At 40.0% G+C, this 14,816-nt stretch overlaps 1 protein-coding gene across 1 annotated transcript in view; it reads left to right on the forward strand.

Moving 5' to 3' along the window:
- The window catches only part of GFRAL (GDNF family receptor alpha like), a 34,412-nt gene that overhangs the window by 17,333 nt on the left and 2,263 nt on the right, over positions 1–14,816 (forward strand). Inside the window, exon 4 of the mRNA XM_039913821.1 lies at positions 1,852–2,099. Within this exon, the coding sequence (XP_039769755.1) occupies positions 1,852–2,099 (248 nt within the window). The remainder of the gene's footprint in view (positions 1–1,851; positions 2,100–14,816) is intronic.

Consider the following 14,816-nt stretch of genomic DNA (forward strand, 5'->3'; position numbering starts at 1 on the left):
CTGAGAGACGGGTGGTAGGCTGGTCCTGGAGGACCCTCATTCCTTCAGGGAAACATCGTGTCTTCAGATGTAGGGATGTGGCAGCAATATGGTTGCAGAAAATTAGGAGTACTGAGCAGGATGCCCCTACAGTGGCAAGAGTCCAGGTTTGGGAGTCAGAGGTCATGGGTTTGAATCCTGGCTCTGCCACTTGACAGCTGTGTGACTGTGGGCAAGTCACTTAACTTCTCTGTGCCTCAGTTACTTCATCTGTAAAATGGGGATGAAGACTGTGAGCCTCACATGGGACAACCTGATTTCCCTGTATCTACCCCGGCACTTAGAACAGTGCTCTGCACATAGTAAGCACTTAAATACCAACATTATTATTATTATTACACCTGCATTTTTGGTATGGGATTTGTTAAGTGCTTTCTATGTGCCAGGCACTGTACCAAAAGCTGGGGTAGATAATAAGCCAATCAGGTTGGACGTAGTACCTGTTCCATGAGGGTTTCACAGCCTTAATCCCCATTTTTCAGATGAGGTAAATGAGGCACAACGAATTTATGGGACTTGCCCAAGATGACATAACAGACAAGTGGCAGAACTAGGACTAGGACCTAGAACTCCCAGGCTCATGCTCCATCCACTAGACCCTGCTGCTTCTCATTAGAAGAACAGGTACACAGAAGGGCTTTAGGATTTAGCAGAAGCTAACCAGGGTCTGGGCATCTGCAAAGTGTCTCTAGAGGCTCTTCCGGTCAATATTTATGGCTTAAAACCATCAATAACATTACAGATGTGGAGAAAGATGGGTAACCAGTTGAGGTTTATGAGGATTGAGGAGATAACATGCTGAATAAAACTTTAGAAAAAGAATCCAATAGCAGAGTGAAGTATGGATGAGAGAAAGGAGAGACTGCCAGCAGAGGCCCTAGTGATGTAGTAATCAAACTGCATTATGGCAAGCGCCTGGAACAGGAGAGTGGTCAATTGGATGGAGAAGAAAGGGCAGGTCCTAGAAATTTTTCAAGGGAAGAATCAACAGGATTCGGAGGTAAAATGATAGTGGAGGTTGGAAGAGACAGAGGAGTCAAGGAAAATGTCAAAGTTGTGGGCCTCAGATTTGGGAAGAATGGTAGAGTTATCATTGGAAATGGAAAAGGTAGGTGGTGGAAATTTTGGTGAGAAGATAAGTTCATTATTGAATATGTTGAGCTTGAGGTGTCAGCAGGACATTCACACAGAGATGTCCTGAATGTAGGAGAAAATGCATGGTAAATAAACACCCTATCTTCCAATGAGCTATATGGAAAAATACCAAAAAAAGTTCATATTTGTAACTTTTTATTTAAAATACGCAGGGTAGGTTACCCAAGCTCTCAATTGCTAAGCTGCAGGAGGGTCCCAGGAGCATTTCTGCTCAATCCTATTTTACAGATGAGCACAGAGGGTTAAGTGACTCTCCCATAGTCATCAAGTCAGACGAGAGCTAAGGACTGACCACAAACCTTACTCCGTCTTGGGTTTCTTTTTGCTGTTAACAAAACTGTCAGTTCTGTAAATCATCATTCATCAAGTAAAACCACTGTATCGAAGGAAAATTCGACAAGGGAAAACCAAGACCTATGTTCTGTCTTTCCTCAGACTTGGAATCTGTGTAGATTCCCTTTCTCTTCCCCTCCACACTACTGATGTCCTATCTTCTCATATGGTCTCCCAAATGTGGGCATCCCCATATATTTTGCAAATATTGATATTTGAAATGTCAAAAATGGAACTCACAAGTACAAAATTAGAGTGAAGGAAATGATGGGGCAACTCTTTTAATAAAGAAGTCATTAATTTTGTTCTTCCTTCTTTGTCTAGGCAACGCTTTGAAACATTTCAGTCAAAATGCTGGCAGGATATGGATAAGTGCAGTGATGATGAGACTTGCATTGTTACCTTAAACAAAGAAAATATAACTTGCTCCAGAAATGAGGAATGCAGAGAAGCTTACATTGGCACCTTAGGCACTTACCTTCACGTCCAGTGCACCTGCAGCACCCTTTCCCTAACTGAAGAGTATTTATGCAAGATTTTCCATCATATACTCCACAGCAGGTCATGCTTCAGTAAGTTGCATGATTAAAATTGCCCTTAAAATCTCTATTTCCATACTCGTTGAAGCATCCAATTCCACAGGATCAATCATGTAGCATGGAACATTTGCCGCCAGATATTAGATATTATTCAGGCAATGCTATACTCCAGTAGTGCTTGTTAAAATTTGTGCATTTTGAATTGGAACCTGTCATATTTCATTTGCTCATGTATTTTTGTGGTCCTCATGAAACTATCACTCTTAATTATTAAGTAGTGATCCATTAATGACCAGACAGGGAGTATGAATGTGTCTCAAGAACAGTTTTCGCTACTTTCTCTTGTCGTGGGTTCTTTCTACATCTACCTGCAAATTACAACACTAGTTTTGGGAGAAATTCATTCATTTACTCATTCCATTCATTAAATCATATTTATTGAGCACTTACAGTGTGCAGGCCACTGAACTAAGTGATTTAAAAATATGCATTTCTGCATTGTTTTATTAAAGAGGTGAGTCTAGTAGAACAAGTGAATAATTTTTACAAGGATTTCATCAAGGAAGGAGAAAACCCGAATTTCATATCAAAATTTTGAAACTTTCCCATGCAACTTTTTGGGATAATGTTTTAAAGTGTGCCTCCTGATAAAACAAATTTCTTATATGCAAAAAAATTTAGATTTTAGACTGAGAGTGACCAGTTTGCTAGGAATATAGCAGACATACCATTGATACACTATTTAATTTTAAAATAAAATACTTGCAGCATAGAGTTTACCAGAGGATCTAAAGTTTAATCCTAAAAATGTCAAACTGATTAACAATTTTTGAGGATAAAAATATAGCAAAAGACTCAATAGCTGCATTAATTCAGATTCCACTATGCTATTGACAATTACATACCCCAATTAGATAAAGCGTGCTTTCAATAACTCTGCAAAACATGAGTAAACAAGGCATTATACATGTGAAGAACATTAAATCCAGATGTTTCTAAATTTTTCAGCTGCCAAAGTTCAAATATCAAGATTATGGTAATTTTTTAAGGACATAAAATACATAGGTGTGTGTGGAATTCAATTTAAAGTACGGAAATATAGTGATGATTCCTACATTTTCTAGTGTTTTTGTTCCCCAAATCCTCTCACATGAGCTCATTTTTGCCCTTACAACAGTTCTGTGAAGTCAGTAGGAAAAATAAGTATCATCATCCCTATTTTGCATAGGAGAAAACATACAGAGAAGCCAAACAACTTGCCCACAGTCATCAACACAGGTCCTCTGATTTCCAGACCCATGATATGCCACTCCAAAATACTGCCTTGGGCCCCATTGACTACTTTATCCTACTCTATTCAGAGCAATCACAAACCAGCTTCTGTGGTTAGAGCTGGAATTTTACATAGCAATAATTTTCAGGCCTAATCAGTAGGAGTTAGGTTATTTGCATTTAGAAAACAAATATGGGCATTTCTACCGTAACAGCATTGTTTTTAGAAAGTGATGTGGGATGAATACAGTGGAAGAAAAAAATATATACCTAACAAAATATAATTTCAAATAGATGACAGAATCATTTGGCAACCCCCTTAGTTGCTCACATTTCAAAGAGAACCAATTACAACTATATAAAATCATTTATTTGTCCAATCAATTCTTGGAACATCCACTTCTCCTATAGCCTGGAGGTTACACACTTGCCGAACCTCACGTTAATGAAAATTCACATTGTAGTATCAGTAGCAACAGGATTAAAATCCATTGGTGCAATGCAATTTATTTAGTGTTTGGACATTACAGAATAAATAAGCAATACATTTCTGTGCATTAAGTGCTTACACTATAATGGAATATAAAAGCTTAAAATTATTTACCACTTGAGTGGTCAAAATGAATGAGAATATAACGTACATGTATTCATATATGTGTATACACAAATTAATACATATTTTTATTTACACGATAACTAAGGAGGGTTTATATATGTTCAAAAGCTCTAGGGTTGACAAAAGAAATGTATGCCTTAGGGTGTTGGAAATTAATCAGGGAAAGTGAATAGAAGTTTGTAGAGGAATGGATTCAAGAACAGGTAGTGTTCATCTTAAGTTCAAAGTAGCATCCATGCACACAATTTATACAGCTTTCAGATAATGATAATAATGGTATTTGTGCAATGCTTACTTTGTGCCAAGTAATATACTAAGTGTTGGCATAAATGCAATCAGTTCAGATACAGTGCCTGTTCCATCGGGGGCTCACAGTCGTAGTGGGAGGGAGAACAGGCACTGAATTCCCATTTTACAGATGAGAAAACTAAGGCACAGAGAAGTTAAGCGACTTGCCCAAGTTTACACAGCAAAGTGGCAGAGTCTGGATTAGAATTTAGGTCCTTCTGACTTCCAGGCCTATGCTTTATCTATGGTCCTTCCAACTGTATTAGAAGAATATCCCTAATTATGCCATTGCCCTTGATGTAAAATAAGTTGTGAAAATCCATTTCCTGACACAAGTGATTCATTCTTGGCCTACAGAGTTCATCTCTCTGTATTGTTTGTGAGAGTAGAAAATAAACAAAGCATAGGAGTCTTGTAGGAAGTTCTGTCTATAATTTGGGTCGGGTTTCCAAGGCATCAAAGAGAATCCCCAACAGACATCCAGAGATGTTGAACTGTGGACCAGGGATGGCCCCTTTTCATGTTCAGCATGAGGAAATAATAACGATTAATAATTGTGGTATATGTTAAGCGCTTACTTTGTGGCAAGCACTGTTCTAAGCTCTGGGGTAGATACAGGGTAATCAGTTTAGATACAGTCCCTGTCCTACATAGGGCTCACAGTTTTAATTCCCATTTCACAGATGAGGTAACTGAGGGACAGAGAAGTTAAGTGCCCTGACCAAGGTCACTCAGGAGGTAGGATTAGAACCCACATCCTCTGACACCGAAGTCTGTGATGTTTTCACTATGCCTTGCTAAAGAATATGGAGGTGAAAAAGAGAGAGAAAAGAAGAGAAAGGAAGGAGGAAGAACAGGGACTCACTGTTGCTTCTCATTCTTCACTACTGGCATTTTAGTTCCTGCTTGGTGTTGGGAATGGGCAGGGGTGGCTTGGGAGAGGAGGATCAGAGGACAGTGTTCTGGGGCTGCTCAGGCAATCCTGGCTAAAAAGCAGACAATTCTCATGCGCTTACTCCAATTTCAGTTGGTCAATATAATTTGCACCTTCCAGGCTGGTCTAGGAGTCAGAGGACCTGGGTTCTAATCCTGCCTCTACCACTTTCTGACTGTATGACCTTGGGCAAGTCTCTTACCTTCTCTTTGCCTCAGTATCCTTACTGTAAAATGGGGATTAGATACTTCTTGTCCCTCCCACTAAGACCATATCTGCCTAGTGCTTATGAGAATGCTTGGAACAAAGTGCTTAATACAATAATAATAATGAATACATTATAATAATATTATTGCTGAATGAATAAGAATTATCATTAATATTTTTCATTTGGCTATTGCTAAGACTACCCTTCTGCCTTTCTCAAGTCTCAAATCCCTTTGACCATTTTGGAGCTATTGAATAAAGTCTGAAGATCTTTCCTGACTCTTCTCCAAATTTTCCACATCTCATTTAAGAAAGCCAATCCCCAACTGGAAACAATGCATGGATAAAAGCCTGATCAACACAGAATAGTTAGAAGATTGCTTCATGCTTTTTGTGTGCAATATTCCCCTGGATATAGAGTCCTACAATTACAATCACCCAATTACTGGGCATCTGGAATAAAATAAGAGTGGGGTATCAAAAACAGCGAATCCATCTGGTTTAATGAACTCCTTTACTGAGAATAAATATCAGTACTTTCTTTCAACAGACTCTTAAAATTTGTAGGCCTTCAGAGCTAAGGAACCAGTAAAAGGTCAAATGAATTTCCTCAACTTCAAAAAGGGGGCTCAATACCTCTTCTCCCTCCTACTTAAACTGTGAGCCCCATAATAATTATGACATTTGTTAAGCACTGTACTAAGCCCTTCGTGGATACAAGAAATTTGGGTTGCACACTATCCCTTGTTCCATGTGGGGCTCACAGTCTCAATCCCCATTTTACAGATGAGGTAACTGAGGCACAGAGAAGCTAAGTGACTTGCCCAAGGTCTCACAGCAGACAAGTGGCAGAGCTGGGATTAGAAGCCATGAATTTGTGACTCCCAGCCCCGTGCTCTATCCACTACACTATGCTGCTTGCCATCTGGGACAGGGACTGTATTAGGCCTGATAAACCCATACCTACCCCAGGGCTTACAACCATTGTGGACACATAAGTACTTAACAAATACCATTAAAAAAAGTTCAAGAGTAGTAATTTTGGTCACTCTGAGTTTTAGAAGATTGCATGGGTACAAGTTGTCAAAAGAAACTTTTACTGTATATACATCTAGATATTGCTCCCTTTCTCCATGCTAAGCTAGAACTAAAAATAGCATCCTAAACTATATCTGTGACTCATAACAAGGTTATCTAATATAACGGTTCTGAGAATTATCAGTTGCATACTTGCCCCCATTTTACATAATTTTTGCAACAATAAAACAAGGATGGGGTACTAAATGGACCATACAAGAATTAAATATCTAGCAATAAAAAGTAAGAAGCAAAAAGAACAAAAGTAAACAACAGAGAAGGAAGGGGATAGTAAACAGACACCTGAGTCTGCATCTGTTACTTCTACTACACTCCTCCAGGTGCTGCATAAAATAAACTCCCAATGAATTAACTTCCACCCACACACTGTGCTGTCATTATCAGCCTTCTGCTTCTCCTCCTGCCCCAGATATGCAGCTCTCACTGCTTACAATTATATAATACAAGTGTAATGTTTTATTTCAATCAATTAATTTATTTATTGAGCACTTACTATATGCAGAGCACTGTACCGAGCACTTGAAAGAGTACAACATAAAGAGCAGACATGTTCCCTGCCCATAACCAGTTTACAGTCTAGAGGGGTAGAATGACATTAATGATGAAGAAATAATTTACAACATATAATTTAAAGATCTGTACACAAGTGCTGTGGGCTTGGGTGTGGGGAGAATATCAAGTGTCCAAAGGTCACAGATTGAGGTACATAGACAACACAGAGGGAGACAGAAGTGGGGAAAAGAAGGCTAGTTAGAAAAGGCTTCTTGGGGAAATTAAGCAAAGTGTCTACCAACTCTGTTATGTGGTACTCTCCCAAGACCTTAATACAGTGCTCTGCATACAGTAAATGATCAATGAATATGACATTTATTATCACTACCACTGAACCCCCTTCCATTGGGTTGGAGAAATTATACAGTGGAGGCAATTCCATAAGTAAATATGATATTTGAAAAACTATGTCCTTTCTATCAGTGCCCTTACTCCAGTCTCATTTCACCTTCTAAAAGTCACGAACGCCTACCCTTCTTCCTCTCTGCCATCTTTAATGACTCACTTTCTAATGGCTCCTTTGCTTTCAAACATGCCTGATTCTCACCTATCTTAAAAAAAAGTCTTAACTGGATACCACTGCACCATCCACCTATTGCCACACCTCCCTGGTCTTATTGCCTGAAAAACTCCGCAAAGGGGCCTCATGCCCCTCATACCCAATACCTTCACTTCCTCTCCTCCAACTACCTTGTTGACCAAATACGTCTGCTAACTGTGAATGTCCCTCAAAGTTCTGTTTTCAATCTCTTCTCATTTCATACTCACTCCTAACTACCTTGATGCAAATAACTACAAATTTTTGCTGACCCTGGCTTCTCACCTCCTCCATAAATTCACACTTCTAACTTCAGTACCCAGTTGGATTTGGGCATTTTGCAGCCCTGTGGCAGAGAAACATCTGCTGTCCCTTCCAGTTATATTCCCAATGTCATTACATCTTGCTATATAGGCATACAGCATTCTTTGTGATGTCATTACACCACAGGCACACCCCAAACATACAGAAAGAAGTGTGTTTGAACCTTCAAACTTAGTGATTCTCTAGGATTCCATGCCCAGTCCCGTCATACCAGAACCATTCTGGTCATCTTCCAGGTCATGTGATAATCTGATAGGCATCATTTCTGATTCAAGTGAATGCTATAAAATTTATAGCCCCTGCCATTTTACCACTTGCCAGCAGCTGAGTCTCAGGCACCTCACCTCTACCCCACAATAATGTGCCCTAAGGCAATCATCTCACTAACTTTTTCTAGTATAATTGACAGTCCCACCACAATCTTCCCTATCTCCAAAGCCCACAGCCTTGGGATTATTCTTTGATATCCCTCTTTCTTTTTTCTCTCTCTTTCTATTCATATGCAGTACACTGCTACTTCCTGTCAGGTTTTTCTCTATAGAATTTCCCAGATCTGACCTTTCTTCTCCACCCAAAGTGACCACACATATCCAGGTACTGTTATATCCTGGTTTGATTATTCCATCACCATCTTTACTAATCTCGCTCATTCGTTCATTCATTTAATCATATTTATTGAGCGCTTACTATGTGCAGAGCACTTCACAGAGTGTTTGGAAAGAGCAATTCAGCAATAAAGAGAGACAATCCCCACACACACTGGGCTTACAGTCTGTTGGGGGTGGAGAGGGGCAGAGAAGGGGGGAAAAACAGACATCAAAACAAGTGAACAGGCATCAATTTAAATATATAGAATTATATATATAATTCTAACATGTATGCTCCTACAACCAATCTCTACCCATTTTAGTCTGAACTTTGCACTTGATGATTTTTCTAAAATATCATTCTGCACAACTCTCCTCTCCTTAAAACCTCAAATCGTTGCCTATCCCTCTCTACATCAAGCATAAATCGTTGACAATTGGCTTTAAAACTGTCCATCAACCTTTCCCTCTTCATTCACTCTGCTCCCATTACAAATCAGTTTATTCATTCAATTCCTCCCAAACTCACCTTCTCATATGCCTCTTTTCAACTTCCCTGTCTCCTATTCCTTGTTTACTCCTGTCCCAAACTCCTTCCCTCTGCAAATACATAACATCCCATTGCCAACATCCATTTTTTCCAGGAGTCTTCTCCCAATTAATGCTTACTCCTCCCAAGTTAATTTCTTCCTAACTACCACCTCTGCATTTGTGCACCAACTCAGCATGTATGCATCTTCAGCACTTGTTACACATTCTTTAGGCAGCTATTTATTCACTGGCCCATCTCTCCATTCTCATTTCCTTCCTATTTATAAATTACTTGTGTCTGACTCACCCATTAGACCATGAGCTTCTCCAAACTTTACCATTTTGACCTCTATTACAGTCTTCTTGAGTACTTTGTACAGTGGTCTGCACATAGTAGGCACTCAATAAACACTCCGTTAATATTGAAAGAGGTGTGGTAAATTGAAACATTACCTAAAGAAACCTATCTAATGAACATAATTCAGCAAATTCTAGTATTTGTGGATTGATTATTCATTCATTCAATCGTGTTTATTGAATGCTTACTGTGTGCAGAGCACTGTACTATGCGTTTGGAAAGTACAATTCAGCAACAAATAGAGATACTTCCTGCCCAACAGTGGGTTCACAGTCTAGAAGTGGGGAATAATGTTGGTATTGTTAAGTGCTTACTATATGCCAGGCACTGTTTTAAGCGCTGGGGTAGATACAAGGTTATCAGGTTGTCCCACATGGGACTCACAGTCTTAATCCCCATTTTACAGATGAGGTAATGAGGCAGATAGAAGTTAAGTGGCTTGCCCAAGGTCACACAACAGAGAAATGATGGAGCTGAGATTAGAACCCACAACCTCTGACTCCCAAACCTGGGCTGTTTTTACTGATTATCCAAATTGTAGATCATGAAGAAGCTTTACTCTCTGTTCTGCCCATTTCTAATGTCATAGTATGACCATTTCCTCTTCAGTAGGTGGACAGGGTTTGAAAAGAGGTTCCAACTAATGGCTAAATTGAAGATTTTGAAGTTCACTGGGAAATGCCCAGGCCCCACATCAATTTGGGCTCTATTTTGACACAATATCCAAATCCCTCCACCTAAGGAATGAAAAACAATTATTACTATAATTATTATCATTATTATATTTAAGTGCTTATTAGGTGTCAAGCACAGTTCTAAGCACTGGAGTAGATACACATTAATTTTGGAAACAATCCAGCATGGGGCTCACAGTCTAGCTAGGAAGGGTCATTGGATCTCCATTTTACTGATGAAGAAACTGAGGCACAGAGAAATTAAGTAACTTGACCCCTGTCACACAGCAGACTACTTGCAGAGTTGGGATTACATCCCAGATCATCTACCAGGCCTGTGCTCTTTCTATTAGGCCATAATGCATAGCCCCACTGTTTTAATAATAATAATAATAACAATAATAATAATAATGGCATTTGTTAAGCACTTACTATGTGTTGAGCACTCTACATGCTGGGGTAGATACAAGGTAATCAGGTTGTCCCACGTGGGGCTCACAGTCTTAATCCCCATTTTATAGATGAGGTAAGTAAAGCACAGAGAAGTTAAGTGACTTGCCCAAAGGCACACAACTGACAAGTGGCAGAGAGAACCCACAACCTCTGACTCTCAAGCCTGTTCTCTTTTCACTAAGACATACTGCTTCTCCAGCAGCCTGATGGAGGACAGCTTGTTGAGGCTGGAAGACACAGTGGGAGCCAAGGGGCTCTCAGATGATGCAGGACCACTACCAACCCCTCCCCATCTCCAGATCCTCCCACTACTTTTTCCAAACTTGAGAAAACTACCTGCTGGACCCTCACCAGTGATGGCACCATTTATTCTATGAGCACTGTAGGAATGGGTGGGAGTGGGGCAAGTCTTTGGGGTCATCCTCAAGAGGGGTGTGGGGTGATAGGGGGACAGAGTCCAATCATTCCTCCTCTGACTCCACCCCATTCCCAGCCCCCCAGGCCAGCTGTGTATTGACTTGATCTCCGCTCTTCCTGACTTCCAGTAACATACAAAGTGGAGAATAATAATTGTGACATTTGTTAGGTGCTTACTATGTGTTGAGCACTAGCATAGGTATAAGGTAAACTATAGGCTCCATGTGGAACCTGATTAAGTGGGAGCGAGGTGGGGTATGGAACCTCTATTTTGCAGATGAGGGAATTGAGGTACAGAGAAGTTAGGTGACTTGTCCAAGGTCACTCAGAAGGTACACAGAGGAGCCAGAATTACAAATCCGGCCCTCTGAATCCCAGGTCTGTGTTCTTTCTACTAGGCCATGCTGCTTCTCTGAGAACTGGCCATAGTTTGTATCTTTATTTATTTATTGGTTGAATAATTGAATACAGAAAATACTATCATCTATTTTCTTTCTTAAAGGACTAGAGAGTTGAATAATAATAGAAATAATAATGGTACTTGTTAAGTGCTTACTCTGTGCCAAGCAATGTTGTAAGTGCTGGAGTAGATATAAATTAATCAGGTTGGAAACAGTCCCTTTCCCACAGGGGATTTAAACTCTTAATCCCCATTTTACAGATGAGGTAACTGAGGCACAGATAAGTTAAGTGTCCTACCCAAGGTCACACTCTAGACATGTGGCAGAGCGGAATTAGAACCCAGGTCCTGCTGACTCCCATGTCCATGCTTTATCCGCTATTAACTCATTCAAGAGAGAAAGTAACAAAGTTGTACTGAGTTAATTATATCATTTCTTGTACTTATGTAACTGGCAGATATTGTCCATTATATGCATGAAACCAAGAGGGCAATGAATTGTGAGGTATCAGTTTCCATAAGAAGATATCTACTTCTGTTTCAGCTTAAATGAATTTTTCCCCAGGAGCTTTACATTAAGTTTTGATTAAAATAAATACCCTACCCAGCCAAAACCACAGAATTCTTCCTGCTTTCCACACAAAACCTTAAGTCCAGTTACCTTCAAATTCACTCCAGGTGCACAAAATCTTTCATGGTCTCCCATGAAACATCCAACAGATCACTTTCATCTGCATTTACACATAACAATAATGATAATTATGGTATTTGTTATAATAATTATGGTATTTGTTAAGTGCTTACTATGTGCCAGCACTGTATTAAGTGCTGGGGTGAATATGAGACCCTGTCCCAGCTGGGGCTCACAGTCTCAGTTCCCATCTTACAGATAAGGTAGCTGAGGCCCAGAAAAATGAAGTGAATTGTCCAAGGTCACATAGCAGACAAGTGATGGATCAGGGATTAGAACCCATTACCTTCTGACTCCCAATCCCGTGCTCTATCCACTCCAAATAAATGTTTTCTAATATAAGAATGAGTATATACTGTATTTATTTTCAATAGAATGTATCAAGCACTGTTCTAAGTGCTATGGTAGATATAAGGTTTTCAGGTTGGACACAGTCCCTGTCCCACCTAGAGCTCATAGTCTAAGTAGGAAGGAGTAGGATTTAATCCCCATTTTACAGTTGAGGAAACTAAAGCAAAGAACGCTAAGTGAATTGCCCAAGGTCACAGAGCAAGCAATCACCAGAGATTTTAAAAATAATATACATATTATTACTTTCTTCAGGGAACCTACCTGTATAATCCTGGCCTGCAGATCTCTGGAAGGAGAAGAGATTTTTCTTAGTCCCCTTCCTAAATCCTCAAAGAGATGATGATTTAGTTGCTTATATTAATGCCCCTGGGACATATAATAATGTTGGTATTTGTTAAGCGCTTACTATGTGCAGAGCACTGTTCTAAGCGCTGGGGTTGATACAGGGTAATCAGGTTGTCCCACGTAAGGCTCACAGTTAATCCCCATTTTACAGATGAGGTAACTGAGGCACAGAGAAGTTAAGTGACTTGCCCACAGTCACACAGCTGACAAGTGGCAGAGCCGGGAGTCGAACCCATGACCTCTGACTCCAAAGCCCATGCTCTTTCCACTGAGCCATGCTGCATATGGACCATTGCACACTTAACTAACCGGTCTTATAATCATTTCACTCCAGTGACCAGTGATGATGGCATTTTTTGAGTCACTGGAAACAATGCAGTATACTCAGCTCTTGGGGAAGTACAACAGAAGCACAAGATGTATTACCTGCCCACAAGGAGCTTACACTCTATTTTGGGGCAAATGATGGTGATCCTGGGGGCCGAGAGATCTACAGCTGCAAATATCAAGATGGAAAGGGAGAATGATTCTCTGAGAATCATCCTCATTAGGGTGATTTTCCTATTCCTATGGTCTTACCTCATCTACATATCTTCATTTGATGTTTTGAGCATCTGCTAGCTGCAGAACCCTGTACAAGGCCCAGCAGTAATAACAGAAGACACAGTTTCTGATCTTCACATGAAATTTTTTAATAAAGATCCCTGACAGATTATTAGAGGGCAGTGCCCTTCATTCAACATCCCTGGGTGATGGAGAACTCTGAGAGTGAACAGGGAGAAGACCATTTTCTTATTTTTTTCTAAACATATTCTTAGAAAATTCCCCAATGAAATTGTGGCCCTGAAAAGAAAATTCCCAAGAATAAAGTCATCCCAAGGCAGAATTCCATAAAATTACTTTATTAATTGGAAAAAAAATGTGGATAGCCATAGGACCCCAATTGTCTCACTCCCCTTACTTATTTCCCTCAGTTTTGTCCCTCTTTCTGTGACCAGTGGAGTGCAGATTGCTGTTACTTAGAATATATCCCACAATACATTTGGTCTTCCGAATACAAATAATAGATAAGATCTCCAACAACCCAAGCCTAAGAATGCAGTCAAATTTTCACTATTTAGCCAATGATCCCAGCCAGTACCACAGATTCCCCAGACAGGATAATTTCCAAGCGGCCTCCATAAAGTGAGCTCAAGTGAGTCACACCACTCAAGCTGGTAGATCAAAATAAGCCATTTCATATATGTCTATACATTAAATTATACAATTTATATAAATATATGTGTACATATGCACACAAACACATATATTGTGATATAGAAGTGTATTTTTCAGAGGACACTGCAGTGGAGAGAATAACCATATGGATATCAATCTACATAGGGCTTTCTTTCCTCAAGCAAAATCTCTGTGAAGATCTGGAGACTAAGAGGCAGGCTCAAAAATTGTGATGGGCCCTGTGTGGAATAAACTTGTAAGTGCAGGAAGAAACTAACTTGAGTGTGTCAACAGTGTGAAAAAGACTGTCAGCTGAGCAACGGTATTTTTAATGAGATGCACAAGTATGGAGAGGGTATCACATTCAGTACTGCCACCTGTGGAAATTAAGGAGGCAGGATGACTGAGGTCACAAACACCACCCCTGCAAGTCTCTGATTCTAACTTGTTTCTGTTAGCCCTCCCTACAACTCCTCCAAACCCCTGCACCAAAACTACCCATGCCCTCTGCCCCAAGTTAAAAGGGGACAGGCCTGAGAATCAAGAGATCTGGGTTCTAATCCAAGATCTACCACTTCCTACTGTGTGACCTTGGATAAGCCACTTCACTTCTATGAACCTCAGTTTCTTCACATGTGAAATGGGGTTTAAATTCCTGTTTTTCCTCCCCCTTACACTGTGAGCCCCATGCCTGGCAGGGACTGTGCCTGAACTGATTGTACTGTAACCCAATGCTTAGCAGTGTTTGGCACATAGTAAATGCTTAACACATACCATTATTATGCTTGTCTACTTTGGTCAGTCCAATTCCAATTGTGAGACCTTTACCTATTTTCTTAAGAACTGCTCAGAAGTTTCCTGGATAAACTGAGGTTAAGTGAGCATTTGTTGAGAAG

Source organism: Ornithorhynchus anatinus, chromosome 1 (assembly GCF_004115215.2).
Source record: "Ornithorhynchus anatinus isolate Pmale09 chromosome 1, mOrnAna1.pri.v4, whole genome shotgun sequence".
Taxonomy (NCBI): Eukaryota; Metazoa; Chordata; class Mammalia; order Monotremata; family Ornithorhynchidae; genus Ornithorhynchus; species Ornithorhynchus anatinus.